The sequence below is a fragment of the Branchiostoma floridae genome, chromosome 19, assembly GCF_000003815.2.
Source record: "Branchiostoma floridae strain S238N-H82 chromosome 19, Bfl_VNyyK, whole genome shotgun sequence".
In the NCBI taxonomy this organism is placed as follows: Eukaryota; Metazoa; Chordata; class Leptocardii; order Amphioxiformes; family Branchiostomatidae; genus Branchiostoma; species Branchiostoma floridae.
This window is the reverse complement of record NC_049997.1, coordinates 14120596-14143420: the sequence shown is the minus strand read 5'-3', so window position 1 is coordinate 14143420 and position 22825 is coordinate 14120596. Positions and strand designations below refer to the sequence as shown.

The following is a 22825-nucleotide window of genomic DNA, read 5'->3' as shown; positions in this document are numbered from 1 at the left end:
AGAAAAAAGACCGAATGACCATTTATGCTTATGTATGATTCCCGGATCCCCTGAATGATTGAAATTATGGTTTAATCAAATGCAAATCATTATCATGATAAGGCCTAATCTTGCAAACAGTGTATTGAGTAATGAGGACTAAAGCGTGGATTGTCAAGTTGTTACTCCTGTTGCTGTCATTCCAGCCTTCTACAAGCTCATAGTTACAATAGCATTAATTTTGCCTTTCGTTCCTAGTAACCGGGACGGGGGTCACTACAAACTACCAATTACCATTGACCAATTGGTCAGGTGACACATTCAGAAGGTCACGTGTTCAAGTATTTTAATCTTGTGTTGGAAAAGTTTAGGCTTTTCCCGTAATTGATAATGACATAGTAACCATTGACATTTGGTATGACGATACTTACCAATGTTCAAGTCCAGACCGTTCTTTATGATGAGACCAAATGACGCTCCTATGTCTTCCGAACCGATGATTTTCTTCCAGTCGCAAGCAGGGGACTGGAGTTTGAACAGGATCGGGTCAAAGAGGTCAGCGAGGCCTCTCTTGCCCCGCGAATGTCCCAGGTCTGTCACATTCTTCAACCTGAGGGCAAAAAGTCAGTTTTAGCAATTACACAAATGACATACAAGCTATTAAACAAACTCTAAATGGGTACAATGAGTACCATAACAACATATATGAGTCACACTGCGTGTATACAAAATTGGACCCAAGTTAAGCCACTAACTTGAAATGCTCCAAGTATCATGTTATAACATTTTCACCTTATATATTAAGGTAAGTTAATAAGTAGACACACCAACTGACTGCAATGCCTCCGTTTTTATGATCGCGGAGATAATAGTCACTTGGAAACTTTGGCTGAAAAGTGCATTCGAAATAAGGCATAACATTGAAATAAACTCAATTTTTTACGTTCAAATCACTTTTTTATCATGGATCGTATTCAGTTTGTAAAGTCATAGGTCTTACAAATCAAATTTTGGTTGCTGCACGGTCTGCGTCCAATGGAATTACGGATCAATGATGTGTCTGACAACGGAAATGTATGTTGAATGTTTACCCAGGTCCAATGGGTCCCGTCCAGTGCTGGATACGCTGCCCGTGCGGATGTGCCTGGTAGTACAGGTTCGCCTCGTACCGTACATGTTCATCCTCGTCTGTCAGGGCGGACAGTAGCAACCGTTCCGCTGCCTGGATAAAGAAAGATTGCATTAAGTCCTTTTACAAAACTACAAATTTGATACAGCATTTAGCTGGCCACCAAATTGATCTTAAGCGTGTAACGTACATGTACCTATCATCGTCCGCACGGCACGTACAGTATTTTTGTCTACTTTGTAAATTTAGGTTTTCACTCTGACTTGTCCAATATATGTTGGAAGAAGTTAACATTGTCTTTTGATTACTACCAACACATGTAAGCTTCCATGATTATCATCATAAGTATATGATTATACGAGGCAGATTAGGCAGATTGCTTTCTGTGAATAATTTAATTACCTCTTTATGATGGAAGCTCCTGAGAGCATGTAGCCCCGCCCTCCTGAGTATGGCCGGTGAGGAGGACTGGTTGACGTACGACAGCAGGTATTCATACGAGCTCCGCTGGGCGGCGTTACCGAGCGCCTCCAGCAGGGTGACCCGGCTGTGGTCCAGCGTCTCCAGCTCCAGTTCTGTTAGGGCGGAGCGCTTCTGACGCTCCTTCCAAGGATCTATTAAAACGTCGTCATATTTTCAAAATGCACATTAAGTATTAAGTAAGCATGCCGTTCATTCTAAGGATCTATTCAAGAAGTTGTCTTATTTTCAAAATTTTGTCTTATTAGCAAGTATCAAGGATTAAAGACATGTATTTGTACATTGGTTCGTACTTACAGCGATATCAAAATAGTTTTTTATTGCAACACAAAAGTAATACAGTACACTGGTGCCATACTCAAGAAAACTGGACAAAACATGATACATTTGTATACAAGAAAAAACATGTAAACGGGAACGTCATATGTCTCTTTTGGTTTGGAGCTAGGGCCACAGCGATTAAATCTTATGGATCACACCGTCTGTAGACTCCACAGCTAAAGAGAGAGCTGACTGCTGGGGTACAGATGATCTACAATGGAAATACTGAGCTTTAATGTTGTAATTTGAAAATAATTGGGTTTATACAGGAAGAATGTGTGTATGTATCTTGATAAATCATTTTTAGTGTGTATATCACCAACCGTGAAGACCAAGGTTGTCCTCCAAACGTGCCACAATTCTGCTCGCAGCCTCTTTGTCGCCGTTTTTGGCTAGATTCTCCGCAACGGCCCCGAGGACTAGCAGACATCGCTGTTGGACTGTCTTGATCGAGTACACCTCTGCAAAAAAGAGCACAACAAGGTTAGCTTTTCATTAAACTGTTCAATTGAACAGAACGACACATCTAGCTTTCAGTAAAACACGTCGCTTGAACAGAACGATGAGCAATTGATTCATAGTTTTACAGTGTTATGGGACATGTTCAATTCAAGCACCAAATAAACCACCGTGTGAGCGAAGCGGTTCATGAGCCTCCGTATTGGTCAACGCCACTCGACGTTGTCGCAACTTGCTAGAAATATAAAACCCACACACCGTCGTAGATCTCAGGATAGAAGGACACACTCTCCAAGAAGTCCACAAGCCTCTGAAAATAAAAGAAAAAGTGTTCGTTTAGCGTTCGTTTTCATAATGAGTTAACCAGCCAACTACAAAATGATATCTATCTCTATGGAATGCAACATCAGAAATCGTATCATATAAAGCAAAGAAACAATTTACTTTTGTATTTGTAGTGATGATATTACCTTTTTTATGAAGGACAATACGTTTTGGAATGAAATATTACGTCGAAGTTGTTTTGTTAGTGCCTTGCGATCTCCATTAGACTTTACAAATTGCAAGCAAAATCTTCTTTGACCTTGGAATTGCACGCTGACATCAGTATATGCTTTCAGATATATATACATCTTTCATCTATAACATATATTTGCTCTTTTTGCAGTTGCTTTGCATTGTCAAAAACGTTATTCTATTTTTGGGAATGGCCTAAAATTAATACGCGCGCGGATATCATCCATATAATCAAATCAACATGGCCTAATCACCTTTGGTGGCAGGTTGTCTATAAACGAATGAAAATCTGCTTTTAGAATTTATATTTTCAGTGATAAGATTACCTTTTTTTGTGAAAGACAATGTGTTTTAGGATGAAATATTGAGTCCAAATTGTTGTGGAAGATAGCTTAAGCTTATAATCACCTTTGGTGGCAGAACGTCTGTGCCGACATAGTGAACCAGGATACGCTCTATTATCATCTTGTCGGGTCTGTCCGACAGGAACACATAGTCCATGATCAGGTCTTCTGTGAAGTCCGTGTGAAGATCTGACACTGCGTCCATCAGATGGGCCCGGTCTATGCGCTTCGTACTGCAATGATCAAAATACAATGTACAATATTAAGAATGAAGTAAATACATGTAAATACGAGTGAGGATAGAAGTGGTCACTACGACACACGTGTATTATACTGCGGAGGACTATGTTATTAATGGTGTGCATAAAAGAGGAAGATTACTTCATTCCTTTGTTCTGTGTTAGACAGTGTGGACATTATACTAAATCTACATGCAGCATTTTCGTAATGGGAGCTACATACTAGTACTGTTAAAGTCGGAGATGGTGTTAAACAATGTATTAGTTTAATAGTACTGTTACAGTCGGAGATAGTGTTAAACATTAGTTTAAGGCTGGAAATCTCTACTTTGTAGTAGGCAAAGATCTATTTGAAAAGAAAGAGTCTCGATAAAGCTTATAAGTCGCGATTAAGTGATATATTCTAGCTGTAGTTCTTGTGTGCCTGTTGCTTCTTTGAACTTTCGACATCCTCAACTCGGCCTGCAGGTCATTTAATTGTCTCTTTTTCATCGCTGTTGTTGTAAACGTTAACATTGATATATGATGCCGAAAGGTGTATAATTAACCTATATCCCACATGCACGCGCACTGTTACATCTACCTTACACTACCAGGTACCGTTCGTGAACTTCCACTGAACCTAACATGTCAAGTAAAACACTGTAGGTTGTAATGAATGTGTATACAGGCATATCGTATCCTTACACACCATTCAGCCTAAGGCGTGTTATATGTCAAGTTGTCTTTGCTATAGAGAGTTTTGGTCACAAAGTCGTCAGGTTATGAATACAGCATTGTTCTTCTGGGTATAATTACACTGTTTACATAGCCCCTTGGCAAGAGGTCGTCTTGCTAGTGCTGCAAGCCATGACAAAGAAAATAAGCATACGTGATACCTCTGATCTAAAAATGTGCTGACAAGGACAACACAGAAGCATGTTGTATACATAGGACTAGCTTTGCCTTCTTAGTAAACACCTTTGTTTGTATTTAGATTTTTGGTTAGTACGACCTGGATATATGTGTTGTCGAATACTGCTTTGTGTTTTCTGAATATAGAATGTTTGAAAGAAGACACAGGGAAAATAAGGATGAGAATGTTGCGACAGGGAGTGCTCAAGTTAGCACTTTGTTTAAGTACTTTTCGTAGTACGAAAAAAACACAACTCAAAAACACGCAATCAATGTAAGCTTTTTAAGGAAAAATGAAAATCTTATTGATAGAAAAATCTCCATGTTATCATAAATACTTTTTAAAACGTTTCCACCATTTCATGTTACTTGCAACTACAAACAGCGCAAAAGTGACCGACAAAGAGTACCTTTATTTTTTTGATGGTACCAATAAATAGCTTTGTAAACAAATGAATTAACTGACAACTGTACCGCACATTGGAAGATGACTACCTGAATGAGCAAGGTGATGGATTTTATTCAACTTTAAACGCAAAGAGATAACCAGAAAACACATATAAATATCGTCCAAATCTTACATTTCGTGCCTTTAACGCCCCCATTTCTATATCATCTCTGAATAACATTTAAAACATTATTTTTAGATGATAAAGACAGTACTTACGCTAAGTTTGGCTGGTTGAAGTAAGAGTCCACGACAGTGAGCAGGTCCTCGTTGCTCAGTTTGCTGAGTGTGTTCTTCAGGCTTGTGTAGCAAGGCAGGACGTCTTTCTTGGGGTGAGCTAGGTGGAGATTTTAAAAAAAATACATAAGATTACTTGCTTCCCTAATAGCGCTGTGGTATATTCAGAAAAGTCAAAAATTCGGTACGCCAAAAGCAACTGGATATGATTTTGGAAACTGTCAAACGTTTCAGACACCATCCAATGTCAGTGACACTTTCCCAAACGGTACTTCAGTATTACAAAGCAGCTAGTTTCACAAACATATCAATATAACAACTATCAAATACTTTCTATAGAAATGTAAAGGCTTATTCTTATTGTATGTAAACGCAGAGATTCTAGAGTGGAATTTAGTGGCCTCGTAAAAGGTTCCTTTTTCTTTCGTGATCTTAAAACGGACTGTTTAAAATAAAATGTATTTCGTCTTCCACGATGTTTGACGTATAGTATTTACAAGTTCTATCGCCAACAGGTAAAGGTGGTATCTCACTGCACTTGGGTCACCGTTGCGGCACTGCGGGGTTCAAAAGATTACTCAACGAATTTCAGAGATAGAGAACGAATTTCTTCCATCTCTTGTGTTTTGCTGTCTTCTAAGTCATGCTTTTACGTATTGCGAATCATCTAATTTATGAAAATTGGCGAAAATAACACAACAGTGTCGCAATGAACGAATCCTGCAGTGCCGCACCGGTGCCCCAAGTGCAGTGAGATACCACTGTAGCTTTAATGACTTTAAGTCGCTCACCTCTCTTAATGACCAGTTTCCTCAGACACACCACGTCTTGGCGGATGAGATCTTGTGCGTAAGTCAAGTTCAACTGTGGGCCTTGCGGAGTCCATGTGCGGTGCTGAAATGACGTGTAAAATAAGGTATAACTTAAAAGGTTTTCATTAGAAAGGGTAGTTAGTAGGATACCACAAATGGCAATGCTCAAGCAACTGGATATAATTTTGCAAACGGTCAGACGTTTCAGGCAGAATCCACTACCTTTCGTCAGTGACACTAAAAGAGTTTCTTGACCTAGTGAATTTGGTTATAGACTGAAGAATTTATGACTTATCATATAGCCATGTGGTTGACGTACTTAGTACTAAGTGTTTCTTACTTATGTTGCCGCATGTGCAAGGCCCCATTCTTGAGCTCTGCACGGTTGTCAATTGTTTAACGATAGTCAAGTTATCACGAGTCTTAAGATTGCAAATACTACGACAATTCTCACTCGAAGGAAAATGTCCAGAGGAAGAATCCTTCATACAGACATGAACGTACCAAAGTGCGGGAAACAGTGAATGGACTTAAGGGTCCACTTCTTCTTATGGGATGGACTATAGAGTTTCTTCCTATGTCTTCGCACGTACCTGTGTTGCGTGAATCGTGTCTTCTAACAGTTCCGGTGGAGGTGTGACTGGCTCGGTGTGCCTCAGTCCGATCAGGGTGAACTCCGACTCGGCGTTAGTCGACATCTCAGGGAGGTCTGGAAATGGATAAAACAATACAGGCTTGAAAATAATGCTTCAAATACCTTTGAAATCATGTTCCTCACACTTATACGCCGCAAAGTAGGTATTGCTTTCTCTGTTTAGCACTCGGCGCTAAAGAGAAAGGGTAGCTGTTGAACACACTCCACTATCAGTGGACGAGCACCCTGCTTTAGTGCTTGCACAAGTGGGTGGCCTAAGAGCTATATAAACGGAGATGGTCACCGCCCTGTACAGCATATAATATCGGAATGACGTGTGCATCATGAGTATTGTCGTTGGCAACAGTACTGACGTTATCATCACTGGACTGAGGACGGAGGACGCCATAAGCTATCTGCTGCGTTTTGTGCAATTCTTCTATGGGTCACGAGTTGCAATTTGCATAGATTAATGCTACATAAGTGGTATATTCCATTACCAATGATTGTTTTGCACAGTACAAATGTGATACTTCCAATCCTTTTTTTCGTTGAAAAATAAGAAATATGATGAACTTTTGGAACAGCTAGTATTCATCATCATCATCATCATCGGTCGACGTGCTTACACACGGCGGGGTTATACCGCCTCTTAAAGGGTGACATACCCTTTCGCTGGCTAATTACAAGACAGGGATCCGCCAGGTCTCCCGTCCGGGTGAATGATGTAAATCATCGTGTGACTGATACAGTCGGAGGTTCGCCAGGCCTCCATCCGGGTGATTCGAAGTGAATCACCAACTCCAGACAGAAGGATTTGTACCATCGCACACTACTCTTTTTCGAAAGGTGTGGTTGGTTCTTAAACGTGCTACAAGCATCAGTATGTGTCTTTCAGGGCATAAAAACGTAAAGATGCGTACCGACTTTCTCCTGCTCATTTACGAAGTGCGTCCCCCTGGTGCCCTCGTGTACGTCGAACCCCGGCCGACTCTTCCGTGCTGACGTCACCTTCTCCTTGATGAGCACACGATGGGGAACGTCTCCGTCATGTTTGAAGTAGATTTCCTGTCGAAAAGAAATTATGATTACAATTTCAAGAGAAAATGGATATGGTTTTGGGTATACAAGTCGTTGAATGCCTGGCCATGTTGATTTATTCATATGGATGACATCTCATGGGAACCCGATGCGAGCTTGGGATTGGAAAGTAACTTTTGCCAAAAAAATGCCGCATTTATTATGAAATCTAAGTGGTCAAGAATTGTTGGTCAAATGGTTTAACACACAGAGTATGGTGTACCGAACTTTATTTTTGTTCTTTCACATTATGTTCTTTGGCCTTGGAATTGACCATTGCATTTCATGACATTAGTACACGTTTTGTGATATTTTTTGTAATCTACTACATATACCTGTGTTTGCTCATTTTATATATACACAGCTGCTTTGTACAATTTAAAGTATGATAGAATTCTTTTGGTAAGACGGCCGAAAAGTGATGCGTGCGCGGGTGTCATCTATAACGTTATTGTACTTGGATGAAAACTCAGTTCATACAAACCTTCATTGTACTACTAGAAAGCATCATGCTTCACCTTAACTGTTTTACCTTCTTTCACAATTGGATTGAACATCCATTTACGTATACCTTAAAAGATATACATGTGGTATTTAAACATGACAATGTCTATTGTACCAGACACACGAATTGATTTACCTTGTGCATTCTGGAGTCATCCGGGTCCAGTCCCATGACCGGGTGTCCCTGGCGGATTTTGGTGAACTTGAGTCCGTCCTCGTGTGGCTCTGCACTGTACAACGCTTCATGTTCACCTATGGGACGGAAAGTGTGAAGCACTCCATATCAATGGTGCTCTATGACATCAAGCTGTGTTGTTAAAGGGACTTTGCGTACAATTTTACCCCAAAATTGAAACATCTTCTCGGGAAAAGAGCCGTCATGTGAATAACATGTGCAACCACTTTTCAGCATAATAAATCATTATTTGGAATTTCTTATGCTTGTGAATTGTGCAAAATCAAGGCTGGCTAAGTTTCTTGAACCATCCCAAAATAGACTGGTGTAAACAACAACAACAAACTATACACTGGGAGATTTTCTGGGTGGACTATTTAGACACACTCCAGGCTAGCTAAATAAGCAATTCTAAATGGTTGATCCAACTTACTATGTAAAAAAATCGTACGAAACTCTACTTTGCTATGTTGTCCTAAAATCACATAGTGAGCCTTTAAAGTTAGTTTACAAACAGACGTTGAGTTCACTCGAAACGCGTTCTTCAGGAATATCTGCAAATATTTCAAAGGAAGGTACATTCTATCGTTCTTTACATACCCAACGAAAATGCCTAAGAATAGGTTTATCATGTACTGTACCTTACGTTACATTCATAGTACCCGTTAAATTTTTCAGCGATTGTAGATGGGTATATATATGTGTTTGTTTGTTTGTTTGATTATGTGTGTGTCCGGGTGTGCGTATGTGTGTGTGTTGGTACGCAGACATGTTTATATCCATCATTTTGTCGGATTAACACCGATGTCCGAGTTCTGACACGAACTCCATTGTCGTAATGCTCGTTGATCACTGTCGGACTACTCAATAGATAATGTTGTATAAACAGATTCTATTGCTCCCTATTGAAAGCAGTTGTGCCCCAATGTCATCGATATCAGCCACCGCCCACCCCGATCTCAATTGGCCCATTATATAGGTCACAATAAGGGTGAAAGTAGCCAAGGGCCTTGTTGACCACTCTGATCGACCCACTCCAGGTTTTAAAGCTGCGTCATCGAGAGAAAACGCGTCAAATTCATAAAAGTAACGATGACGCGACCACTTTCGAGACCAGCGCTGGATCCTTGTCAACGATCATTGAGAACCCAAGTTCTACGTCTATGCGGAGCGCTTAGATCTCTGTCACAAAGACGTCACGGTACTAAATATTGCAAAATCACCCATAAAACGCCGAGACTGGGTACGAAGCTTGCATCTACCTGGAGCCCGATTACCAAAGCGAATTATTGAGGACGTCATCAATGTTTTAACCTGCTAAATCTAGACTGGGCCGGGTACTTGCATCTACCTGGAGCCTGATTGGCAAAGCGGATGAGTTAAGGAAAATGAGGACGTCAATAAATTTGGTTTTAACCTGCTAACTTTAAAAAAGCCAGTTCTAGGCTTCGCTCGTCTAAAACCATATAGCTCATATAGCTGACACCATCACAGACACCCAGAACTAGGGCCAAGTAAATATATCCAGTACTAATCTTAATAGGGTCTTAAATGTTTTACCAATACCATTGCTAATGATGCGGTTAGAACTCGTTCAAAGTCGTCATACGACCGTCGTACGATGGAAAACAGAAACTACTCTGGGGATGGTCGTACATTTGTCGTACAAAATCCAGTCCTATCTTGTTTTGGAAAGTGCTGTCCGTGTGAGCGGTTGGTTTTGTAACAGCATGCTTGGAATTTTTACGTCATCGAAATCGCAGGACGACTACAACAATTGTGACTGCAATATAATACGAATGTAGGGAGAAAAGACTGTAGTGTGGTACTAGGTACTGTCTGGCTTCTTTCAACAGTTCTGTGACCTGAAAATTTATGTTGATGCCCTTCTATCATTGCCAGCCGGATGCGAGTGTCAGCGCATGAGGAAAACAAGTCCCTGGGGAGAACCCGATATATTTTTCTTGTGTGTGCAGGTGACAAACCGAGTGAACTGATCTGTTTACATTTCCTAACGCGGGGAGGGGCAGCTATAACTCACGTGTCTCAGGCGTGGGGTTGGCTTTCACGTGGCCCAAAACGTGGGACAAACTATCTAACTCCAAGCAGAGGTTACGGTGAGGGGTAAATTAGGCCGGGATTTCTTATGACTGTCTCCCTTAAGGCTAACGTAACATATCCAAACCGAGCTCCGGGCGGGCTGTTTGTGGAAACGAAGAATAGAAATGTAAAAATATACACAAATAATGCCCACCACTATTCTCGTTACGTCTCATGTAGTTTAGTGTCTTTATATCATAATTTTCGTTCCCGAAAGCTGCCCGGTCGGGCCCCTGTTTGGAAATGTGACATAGGTCTAAATAAGAAGTTACTAAGAAACCCCGGCCAGTGCTATGTCCTAGTCTTAACCTCTGCTTGAAGAATCTAATCGGAGCTACAAGATCCCTTCTCCTATTCTGCTGAACCCAGACTCTAATTCTTTGCATTTCTCGAACCGATACATCCCTATGTTTAAACTTCTTAATGCTAAGCCTCATTGGAACAAGATTCGTGTTGTTACCTCCGTATAACCGAGGTTTTGTAGTGACTTCCGTTTGTTTGTACGGGCAATGTCTGTCCGCAAGATAACTAGAGAACGCCTGGATGGATTGTTATGATATTTGATAGGTCTTGATAAGGCTTTAAAAAGTATTTACGCCCTCTATGGTACTGCAGCGGAACTTCCGTCTTTGATATCTCGTTTATGTGGTTAGGCAACACATAGAAGCCTAAATAAAGCTCTTGTATCCCCAAACTTTAAACATGACCGTTTCAACTGACGAAAGACTTGCATCTGACAAGTACCATTGCAAAGTGTGCTCACATACTTTGCATGGAAAGATACATCCCCAATTGTTTACAGATAAAAGGTGTACATCTGTCACCTAGATGGAAGAGTAAGAGGCATGGCGAACCATGTATGAGCGGTTCAGTTCATCACATGGGTTGTCTTTAAACTAGTAGAAGTTAGTACAATAGGAAATACGACTAGTCCTTCATGCTATGCATTTCTATGGCGGCCACTTACAGCATAGCGTAACGTAAAACCAGTCAGTGTAAGCGTCAGCGATTTCTTCACATAATGGAATGGTAATAATATCCTATTCATAATGTTCATAACATGTTGTAAGACATACAATAATCCCAGACTCTGAAACCATATATGGGGTGGTCTATTCTGGTGCCATGGTAATGTGATGACGTCAATGAAATTTTAACCATAAGCCATTGCGTCGCATAGGGTGCAATATGTAGAATCAACGAAGTATATGTGGTTTTCTTTAAACGAGTACATGGAATCTAAGACTTGTTATAAGACAGTTCCAAGACATCCCCGATACTGCAACCTATGCCAATGCAGTTATCAAGCGTGTCCTAATACAATTAGTTTATGCAGCATAATTAGTAACAAGTTCATACCAAAAACATGGACAGCATAACATTTATATCCCCTTCTACGAGAGTTTGTGACCTCTGAGCGACCGAAGATTTGACAGGTCGTTCGACGAACTCCGTTGAGATGTAGAGAAAAAGAACGGTTTTCTAAAAACCTTTTGTGTATAATTGAAAAAAAATTCTAAAAGCCCGCATTTTCTTCACTGATATCACATCAAAAAGATGCTTAATGGAAATCCTCCGATTACGTACTTATCATCTAATGTATTACCTTTTTCCATTAGGATAGGATAGGAATGTGTTTTTATTTGTTATGCTTTATAACCTGATTTTGAGTCAACAAACGTAAACATCTGATGACACATGAACACCAAAATGTCAGAGTATATGTAACGTTAACAAAAGTAGCATTCTTCAGTTGACACACACGGTCACGAATAATTTACACAGGCCTCCCGTGAAAAATTTGAACGAAACCGACACTCAATGCACGTTGTATGTGTATTTTTACTGAACCCAGTGGGTATTTATGTACAATAAAGGTCTTCATTCATTCATATGTTTGCATGCTTTTTGAAAGCATATATTCCTGTTTCAAACGCCATGTAACCACAAGGCCAACATGCGGTATGTAGAAATGTTACTCACCTTCGTGTCCCGTTTCGTTGGTGACGTAGTTCCACTTGTCGTCGTTTGGCCGGCCCACCTGGGACGGGGTAAGACGGCAAGAGAAGAGTCAAACAACTAAGAACAATTTAAGACGTCACGGTTATACGAGACATTTTAGTCAACGATAGAAAAAGATGGAACTTGAGAATGCATAATTGAGACGATATAGAAATGGGGGTGTATTTTCATAGTTGTTGGAAGCATACATAGAAGTAGAAACAGCAATGGAAATTCCTTAACTATCGTTTGTCCCTCACATTTCGAGCCCATAACACTGAGAAAGCCACACGGCGAAACATGTTTGTTGTGTGTTGGCTCCATCCAGCGACTTTTCTGAAGATGTGGCGTAAGTATGAACGGTTGGCTTCAGGTTGTCCTTCTCCACATACTCTATCGTTTGTCGCTCACATGTTTACAGTAAAAGACTATAACACGTTTCGCATTGAGATATATATTTTCCTACAGAATCTGAACGAACACTAATAATCACAACTAAACGTTAAAACTAAACTCTTAACTTCTAAAGCAAAGTTTCAACGTTTAATTTATTTGTCACCGAAACGTATGTATATACTAAAATCCGTATTCAATAGGCCAAGATCATACATGGAATAATGCCATTCTCGAAGTCCAAAAGTTGTCTTTTAAAGGGTATATCTTTGAAATCACTGACCCCGATCGGGGTTTCTACCGGTAGTATTGGCGATTCTATCACGGCAGTCTCTAACCTGACACACATACAGGACTTATACCTACCTCGTGGTTGTGATGCAGTTTGGCAGCTAAGAAGCTGACGATTCCCTTCTTGATGTTAATGACTTCTATCACTTCCTGTGGCGGGTACCACACCCGGGTGATCTCACCTCGACCAGAGATCTCAAACGAGAACCTGGAATAAATATTTATTTCTTTATTATCAACTCAATAAGACACCAAATGATATAACAGAATACACTCTGGCAGCATAATCTAGTTGTATAGCTTATATTGACACCATCACAATGATATCTGTAGTAGACAGCAACGTTATAAAAAGTAATATACGTTCAAATTAATGTTATATCTTTACTCGCAATTATTATTTTAGACATTAGGTTCTAGGAGGCATCTCACCGAGGCCCTGTGCTCCAGAAGGGGCAAAGAGGATTAAGTCAAGTAAGTCAAGGTTCTAGACAAGTCTGGGATCAAAGTTTTCGTCCTATTTAGCAATTGTCTTTATGTATCTGTATAAACCATGGCCGATATTGACCGACGGAGGTCATATACGTGTATTTAATTATCCTATTCCTAGAGAAGTCGCCGGAAAGAACGATTAAAGAAGACTTAAAGATATCTTATCTTCAAATATGATGGCTTACCATTGGGAGAAGTCATAGTGCTGGGTGGCAATAGCTGCAGAGCAAAAAAATGTCAGAATAGAAATGTCAGAATGTATCGTACTGGACTTCTGCTTGATTTGTAGCTGTTAATTAGTATCATATTTAAGACTGCTGTACTACTGGCATGTAGGGTAAAACAATTTTTGAACCCCAATGTGTATTTAAACGATATATGGCCTGAGTTTTTGTTGTTGATCGGGAACCTTAATATGTCAATGTTCTTGATAGGTCTTCATAGGCACACAATGAGTTGTCTTAAAATCAGTTCGTGGTCACTTTAAGCGTTAGGTACACAGAAAGGGTCTTACAGTCGAAACATGTTTGTAAATATTGTATATTCACAAAAGCTATCCAAGAGTTTGCAACAGAGTTTCTTTCTTTACTTCGTTTTACTTTGTTGCTATATCCTCTGGTACCGGTAGTTAGCGAGATACTGGTAGTTAGCAAAATGGACGTCATGCTAAAGGAAAGACCCAAATCTAATGTACGTTTCTAGTGTTTCAGTCATAGTAGTAAATGTTTTACCCCTACCTGACTCCGTCCCATGGTGCCAGATCATACTGTGGACCGTGAGCAGACACACCTGCCCCGTCTCCGTGTCTTCCACATGCTGGAAACTCACCTGGAGGAACAGGAATGTATCCAGTGTCTAAATCTTATTACAGCCATGTGCTACTATTATTATTTTACTAATACATTTTCCGAAAACTATGGGTGTATTTCAAGGTCAGAAAATATGATTTTATGATTTTGAAAATGCTCATCGAAAAAAATCAAAATATTTTTTATCGGAGAATCCGTTCATACATATAGTGTAAAATTTAACAGTCATCCTTCTTTATCTTTTTAACGTGTGGGTTGATAGGGCTTATTTCTGTATTTCCTTTATTCATAATGATCACAAGCAACCCATAAGCATCATATCTGCAAGTAAGTACTAACTGGTAGACTATTCCAGAAGACAGAGTGCATATGATAAGTTGCGATATGAACTCAGACCCAACAAAATCGGAAACATAATTTCGATCGATCATCTCTATCAATCAATTCAACTCACTGGAAAGCTTTTTTAATGACTTATTCATTATGATATACCGTTTGTCATGACCGTACATTCATGGGTTGAGCACCATGATTGATTACGTCAGTAGGTCTCGAAAGAAAATTGCCGAAATGTCCCTTGATCATATACTAGTATCCGTTGTTTTAGAAATGTTAGTAGTGTGTGTTATATCATTAGGTCATATTTTCTGACCTTGAAATACACCCATAGTTTTCGGAAAATGTATTAGTAAAATAATAATAGTAGCACATTGCTTTTGTATTTTCCTTAAAACTGGTAACGGATTTGATATGATCACACTCGTGGAGTGGGTGCAATGACTGATTTTGCGAGCGGGCCGTCCCCCAAAAAGTGTACTTTTGGACTCAAACTAGCAGTATGTTTTACATCACAGATGTTAACACTACCTTTAGGTGCAACATATGATTCATTCTGAGATATATCTAATATCTTCTGACGTATTCACAATTCCAGACTTACCTGGGCCCCTACGTTGAACGGAGTGTCTACCTTCGCTAACGTAGACTCTGTGTCGATCCGGTACTTGTAGTCCACTCCTTTCTTGAAGTTCAAGAACACTGACGACGAGTCTTGAGGTAGAAACAGCAGGAGCAAAACCACCAACATCTGCTCTCCAAAACTCCCCATACCTAGCCTACTTCGTCTGGTGCCATCCTTTTATAGAGAGAAAGAAAAGACTTGATTATTTGTCACATTTAACACTGAAAAGTAGTTCAATACAAAAACCTTATATTTCGAAAAGTTGTGATAACTTGTTGTGCTTCTTAATTTATTTCTTACTAGTGAAAAAATGATTTAAAGGGGTAGTAACTCATCAATTCACTAGTATGTTTGCCCTTACTAACTCATTTTTTTACTAGTAGGCAACAGTATACTGTATAGTATCAACATATGTTTCCTTGCTAGTGTTAAAATTAGTTAAAGGGGTCTTAACTCGTTTAAAACATTGCCTGAACTAAATAAATGTGATAAATAGACAGTTCTGAAAGAATGAATATGTATATGTATGTATGTAGTTTGGTTTATGGCTAGTTTGTTTTAAGAAATGAAACAGGAGTACATAAATATAGATCACAGTGTCCACAGCACTCGAGCAAGGTAGCTGAAGATGATCGAGAGTTTCGTTAGAAATTTTGGAGAGTTGGAGAAACGTTTTATTTTCACCATTGGCATTGAATGAAGGCAAAGTGACGAAGCTCTGAAGTCATGTTTAACCTATAAACAGTTACCATCAAATAATAATAAGAGAGATACATGTACATTGACAAATATGCTGAAATATAAATGCATGCGATTTCAAGAACTATTAATTTATTTCTCCTAAATTTTATTTTTGACAGCATGAATCCTAGCTTCCTATCTCTCGTTTAGTTCTTGTAGAAAACGTAAAGAAATTCATACGATTCATGAAGCTGCAAAAAATATCCAGATTGAATAATGAAGTCCACATTTTCTTTTAATTTTGAAGCAGAAGAACAAAGGTTCTACAAAATAGGAGGTGTTTTTAGCACCTTCAGAAAGAGAATGCATGCCAACAAGATTGCAACGATCCTTTAAGGAGGAAAAGACTATGATTACTATATATATTGGGCAGTAAAGTAAGAAATAGAAGCTTGGCTGAGATTGGCACAATCTGGGCCACCAAATAAACCACAACCTGAAATACTTTTGTTAGAGTCGCAGGTTGTTTAGTTTGGATATGTAGTTGTTGATGTAAAAATAAACGATGTTGTTTTCTTATACCTTTCCTTAACACATCTGATTTAGCTGGTATCCTTGTACTTGTGTCTCCCTTCTTTCGCACATAGTATTTCAGACTTTTTTTGGTCATAAATTGTTGAGTAATCGTACATGTACCGTTCTAGTATTAACGTTTATGAAAACTAACTCTGCTACGCCATTGGTTACGACATGTACGTAGTGAGGGCTACAGTTTCCTTGACGAGTTGTATGCGTTAGCAATGCTTTATGTAGCTCCATGTATCTTCCTTTGTATCATTCTACATCTACATAATGTTATATTCGATCTTTTTCTGTCAGAAAGAAGTAGATTTTTACATACCTGACGAAGAAATGCCAGAAAAGCCCTAGGGTGTCCGTGAAAACTTTGCCCTCTGCTTAGAGCACTCTTCAAACAAGGGACATAACCAAAGGGTGCCAAGGGGGCTGGCCGTCCCCTTTGTCTTACATAATACAGAGGCGCTGAAAGGGTTTATCTTGTAGATTATCTTAAATCATTTTTCATTAGTATACACTGCAAAAAATCTGTACAGCAACATTATATTAAGTACATATACCAACGTTCTACCTATGACATATCTAAAGAATGGTAAATATGTTTAGTTTTACCAATATCTATTCATCAAGTCGTAAAAGCGAATGCAAAAGGTCTAGCAAAACAATTCGTCGTTTTTAATGTAAAATGTAGCGTCTAATTACAAAGAGAAAAATAAGCTAGCGTCTTATAGCGAGGTGATAGCGATTTTGACGATGATTTCTTTGAAATCATCCAGCTTGAGTTTTTCACAAAGATACGCTTAATCCCCTTTAGACCCTCACAACGCAATTAATCATGTATGCACCATTATGTGTGACGTAATCAGCACAATGACGACAAAGAAACGTATCGAATGTGGGTCAATGAGACTATCCAAATGTTGTTATTACTTAGACAAAAGGGAGCATGAAATGCACACTCAGCAAAACTCTGGCAAGGGTTCAAACATAGCGTCTCATGTAACAGTTTTTGTCTCAAATGATGCTAGCCTAGAAGCAGTTCACACAGGCTATAAGTGGCTATATATGACGTACTCGCAGTGAGATCGCCAACGTTCTGCAGCTTAAACTTAAGGTGGTACGAGCTCGTATCTCACTGCACTTGGGGCACCGGTGCGGCACTGCGGGGTTCGTAGATGACTCAACGAATTTCACAGATAAAGAACGAATTTTCTTGCGTTTTGTGCATTTTGTCGTCTTCTAATTCATACTTTTACGTATTAAGCAATATGTAAATTTAAAAAAAAAAATCGGCGAAAATAACAGTACCGCAGTGAACGAACCCCACAGTGCCACACCGGTGCCCCAAGTGCAGTGAGATACCTTTAGATCTAGATAGATACACACAAAAAGTTGACTGGAGCGGATTTAATTTACGTACGGCGGTATCTCACTGAAGCTGCGGCAAGTTGGCGACCTCGCTACGGTCGAGCCATTTGACAGAGCGCCCAACGCATTTTATCAATAAGAAACGAATCTTTTTACGTTTTGTTGGTTTTGTTGTCTTTTTAGTCATACTTGTATGTTTTACATGATATTTCCATTATGACGTCAAGGGAAACACAAACCCAATTTAGGACGCAGCGACGCAGACAACGTGCCGTAGGAAAGTCAGATTTCAGACTCTTACCTGTTAATTGCATCATTTGTCAATGATGCAATTAACAGAGGAAAGTCAGATTTCAGACTCTCATTTGTTAATTGCATCATTTGTCAATGATGCAATTAACAAATTCTCCTTAAGTCTTCTAAATGCTGTAAAATACTTCATGTCTTAAAACCATAAGTATGGTGCGCCAAAAAGCGGTTCCTCAAGCAACTAGGTATGATTTTGGAAACGGTCAAACGCCAAAGTTCCAGGTAGCATCCACTATCTTTCCTAAGTGACACGGCGGATGCTGTCGGAAACGTCTGGCCGTTTTCGAAATCATATCCAGTTATTTGAATACCTTTTTGGCATATCTTATCGCCTGGACGTGTAACCTTTGTCGGCAAAGGCATCGTGTCACAATAAGCATACCAGGTGTAGTTTGACTTGATACTCCTAGGTGGCGCTTTTGAGTGGTGTTGATTCGATAAGAAAGGCGGTTACTTGACGTCATTTATTCGCAGTTTATGTTTGCAGTGTTACATTCCACCGTACTTTCCTAAAACTTTGTGATTGTAGAGAACAAGTTTCAAATATCCATTAGATAAATGAAAACATGGTGCAATGTTCGGATCCCTTTATGAAGTTAAAGAAAGCACATTTATATCCTAACACAAGTTACTTCATTTGACGAATGTATAAGTGGGGGAGAGGCAGAGATACAAGACTCAGTGTGTTTTTTTTTTTTTGTTTGTTTTTTTTTTAATATCCAGGGGAGGAAAACATTGGAGACTTACTCAGTTTACGCCATTTATTGTGTGATCGAAAACTTTTTTTGTGGTAACGGCCGAAAATCGGATGTCATCCATATAATCAAATCAACATGGCCTTAAAAGAAATGCCCACTACCGAAGTAAGATAGAATGGGTACCTGTCCATTTTTGTTTCATGTCATTTGTGGCGTCGCGTATAGCGTGACGGTGGGGTGTTTGACTAAAGCTAGGGGCACAGCCCGCCGTACGTGCTTTTTGTCCGTACGTTTTTTGGGAGTTCACGTCCACCACGTTTTTTCGAAAACGTGGGGAAGGACTGGCAAGAGCAGGGAGGGAGTACGTCTCAACGCACGTCTCTCGCACGGTTGCGCAAACTAAAGGTGGGTTTACACCTGCGTATATTTTCATGCCGCATGAGTTCCGTTTTGACATTTTTCGACATTTTGACTGATTTCTTCAATACGCGGCCGCACGCACAAGTCGCACCTCAAACGCATCTGAATCGTTTTTAGAAAGTTTCACGAACGCAGGCAAACGAAAATATACGCCCAGTTCGCCTGATAGTTTTGGACATGCACAAAACTATCGCAGGTGTAAACCCACCTTTAAGGTGGGTTTACACCTCCGTATATTTTCAAGTGCGTGTGAGTTCCGCATGAAATTTTGTCAATACGCGGTCGAACGCCCAATATTTGGAATTTTTTGGTCTTGTGTCTAACAACAACCCCACATGGAGCACGTAAAACATCCCACCACACTTAAGGTGTGCTCCCACCGCACTTGTGTCAAGCTTGCGTCGCTGCGGGGTTCGAAAGATACTCAACGAATTTCAGAGATAAAGAACGAATTTTCTTTCTTTTTGTGTATTTTGTCGTCTTCTAAGTCACACTTTGACGTATTACGCAATATCTAGATTATAAAAAATCGGAGAAAATAGCAAAACCGTGACGCAGTGAACGAACCCCGCAGTGACGCAAGCTTGACACAAGTGCGGTGGGAGGGCACCTTTATCGAAAAGAGTAGCGGTCCTTCAATCTGTCAATATATACAGCTTGCACTCCTCAATACAAACCTGGTGCGTTAGGCCATGAGGCGGTTTACCGGGTATGGAATACAAACTTTTCATGTAAGATCTCTTTAGGGTTACGGTAAATTAAGAGCGTTTATTCTCTGATGCCTATGTGATGACATACAGCTAACAAGTGTGCAGGTGTAACCAGTCAAAGTTGTCAGCGTTTGATATGTTTTCAAATGTTTTGTCTCTTTCATATAAACAAATAGGCTACGGGTTCCAAGTAGGGGTGGGTACCGGTACGGTGTACCGGTACAAAACCGGTTTTTCTTACTGGACCGGTCCAGAAAAACCGGACCTAAAAAAATTCAGTGGACCGGATGTTGAACCTCTTGGAAAATGAACAGATTATATGATCAGGCATTTCTACCAAGTTTTCCAGTCAATCGTACAGAGGCAGTTGGATTGTAGCCTACGGCCTTGTAGGATTTTAAAAAGCCAGTGGGAGTCGAATACTCCACAAAGCAGATTTCTTTGTAGCGAAATGGATCATTGTTTTGAGTCCATTCACAAGTTTTCACATACTGAATCAGGTCCAGGTTCAGGTTCGGACCTGGACCTGATCCTCTGGACCTGAACCGAACCTGGACCTGAATTTTCTGTACCGGTACCCACCCCTAGTTCCAAGACTTGTTTGCCACCCGGAGCTAATCGCCATGCCAAATGTTTGGAGATCAGGCTAACACCAAGTATCCAGCAAGGTGGAAAGGCACCTGGCTACATGGCACAGTTAAAACATAAACCCAAGTGTTGCTTTCAACACAATGTGAACATATATTAAGCTAGGGGCACAACCCGCCGTACGTTCTTTTTGTCCGTACGTTTTTTGGGGAGGTCACGTCAGCCACGTTTTTCGAAAACGTTGGGAAGGACTGGCAAGAGCACGGAGGGAGTACGTCTCAACGCACGTCTCTCGCACGGTTGCGCAAACTAAGGTGTAAGTATGTGCACAGTGGTCTGCACGCCACACCTGGCCGTAAGCCGGTTGCGTGCATCGTTCGTTGCGCAAGTGGTAAGTGAGTTGTGCGTGCTTACAACGTACAATCTCTGTTCGATTGCCCACGTTTTGGCACGTAGACACCACGCAGTTGCAAGTACGGCGGGTTGTGCCCCTAGCTTAAGTTAAGAATCAGCAGTCATAAATTGAATATACAAACAGGTAGATATCATAATGTAGCCCCTGACCAAAGGTTTTGCCCATTCTGTCCAAAGCAAATTGAAGATGAATTTCACTTTGTCATGATGTGCAGTAGGTACAAAGTTTCACGTAATTAGCCCCACTCGATTGTAGTACAATATCAATGATTTAGGCTAGCTCTTATTGCTCTAGAAATTAGGATGTCAAATTTCATTCTATATTCATAATCTGTATATGTACTATGTTTGATACTTGTTTTAGTAATTAGGATGATAAGTTTGTTTCTTCTTTTTTTCCCATACATTGTACCGTGTACGATCGTTGCGCAATAAAGTTTTTCTTCTTTTATATAAGAAACTTACCAAGTAGTCGTTTTCTACAGGAGACGAAGGAGTTCCAGCAGAGCTGTGAGTTCCGCCTTTCTAAGATGGTAAGACTTGTCAAAGTTCTGTCTCATGGAACTTGTGTATGGCGCTTCTGAACCAAACATTGTAACTGCGCAGCCAGTATTTTTGTGCAGACGCGTCTTTGTGCACTCAGTGTTGACTTTTAAGTTAGTAAGTTAAAAGAAAACAATTCTCCTTCTAACTTCACAAAACCCGCACATAATAGAAAAGGTGGGATCTTTCGTCTTCCACTGTCTTCGAAAAAGGAGTCGAACCCAATAACCCAGGACCTAGAGTTAGCTTTTACTAGTTTTAGACTAAAGTAGACACCTTTGATATTGTTTTTTACTTTGTCTGAATCTCTCATGTTTCCTGCAATTAGCCCACGAGCAAGAATTTGCAATAAACTTTATTGGCGACGCCTGATGGGCGAGCCTAATTATTATTGTTAACACTTTTAGCTAGCCAGGGGATTGTGAAAACACCCCTCCGACTACAAGGTCTATTCAGACCAACTTCAGCTGACGAAGAGACAACTTAAGCTGTGTCTGTTGGTCCTGAACCAAAGCTACTAACCGCGCAGCACGTGTTTTTGTACGTGTTTGTCTTTGTGAATCTATGTTTGTTCTCTCCGTTACATAATAAAACTACGTTCATTCAGACGCATCAACCGAAGACGTTACAATCGAGCTTTTGATACTGAATAAATACGGCTGCGTACGAGCAGCGGAAGAACGATGCATGGCACGTAGGTTATAGAATAGAACGACAGTGAAACAAATGAGCAAACGTAGTGTGGTACCTCGTACTTGTGATGAGAAAAATACCTAATCTTCTACCGTAAGGCAAAGAGATGATCGCAGGAGGCACATTTCAGACTATGGTTTAGCGTGAGGGCGCTGGCCCATAGAATTACGTACAGGGCCAATAAATACCGTTTGTCATAAACTGCATTCTGCTTAATCTTATCCTTTAGTATTTCATCCCAGTTAATCTGGTAGCGCAATCGGATAATCAGTATACCTGACATGAATTTAAAGAGGCCGATGATAAGCGAATAAGAAATAGTTTTCTCCACTTTGTACGGCTGATGACAATGTATCCACCACCAAGTGCCGTTAGCAAGTGATGCGTTTTGTATGTGGTGGATGTAGTATACATCCCCACCGTACCATGTGGCATTAACCATTGTCTCATTATGACCACCGCTGTCCTCTCTTGCTCTCCACAGACAAACCAGTTGCATAATACTACAGAACAAGAACCACCAGAAG

General features: G+C 40.1%; 2 protein-coding genes and 1 long non-coding RNA gene across 3 annotated transcripts in view; all 3 read right to left on the bottom strand.

Annotated features, from left to right (window-relative positions):
• The window catches only part of LOC118406510, a 95951-nt gene extending 95269 nt beyond the window's left edge, over positions 1–682 (bottom strand). The window contains exons 1-2 of the mRNA XM_035806571.1: positions 672–682; positions 411–589 (exon numbers count right to left, since the gene is read on the bottom strand). Of these exons, the coding sequence (XP_035662464.1) occupies positions 411–589; positions 672–682 (190 nt within the window). The remainder of the gene's footprint in view (positions 1–410; positions 590–671) is intronic.
• Positions 683–1074: 392 nt separating this feature from the next.
• On the bottom strand, positions 1075–2402 carry LOC118407000. Its single transcript, XR_004830107.1, has 3 exons — positions 2233–2402; positions 1511–1722; positions 1075–1201 (listed from the first exon to the last, which is right to left on the bottom strand). It is a non-coding gene; the product is annotated as an uncharacterized LOC118407000 (long non-coding RNA).
• Positions 2403–2603: 201 nt separating this feature from the next.
• Positions 2604–16897, bottom strand: LOC118406509. The gene is made up of 13 exons (XM_035806570.1): positions 16881–16897; positions 15278–15472; positions 14266–14356; positions 13714–13747; positions 13112–13244; positions 12335–12392; positions 8213–8328; positions 7416–7560; positions 6452–6567; positions 5838–5940; positions 5029–5146; positions 3293–3461; positions 2604–2678 (listed from the first exon to the last, which is right to left on the bottom strand). Exons 2-13 carry the CDS (start codon positions 15443–15445, stop codon positions 2604–2606), a joined length of 1326 nt encoding a protein of 441 aa, XP_035662463.1. The 5' UTR covers positions 15446–15472; positions 16881–16897.
• Positions 16898–22825: the final 5928 nt, after the last annotated feature.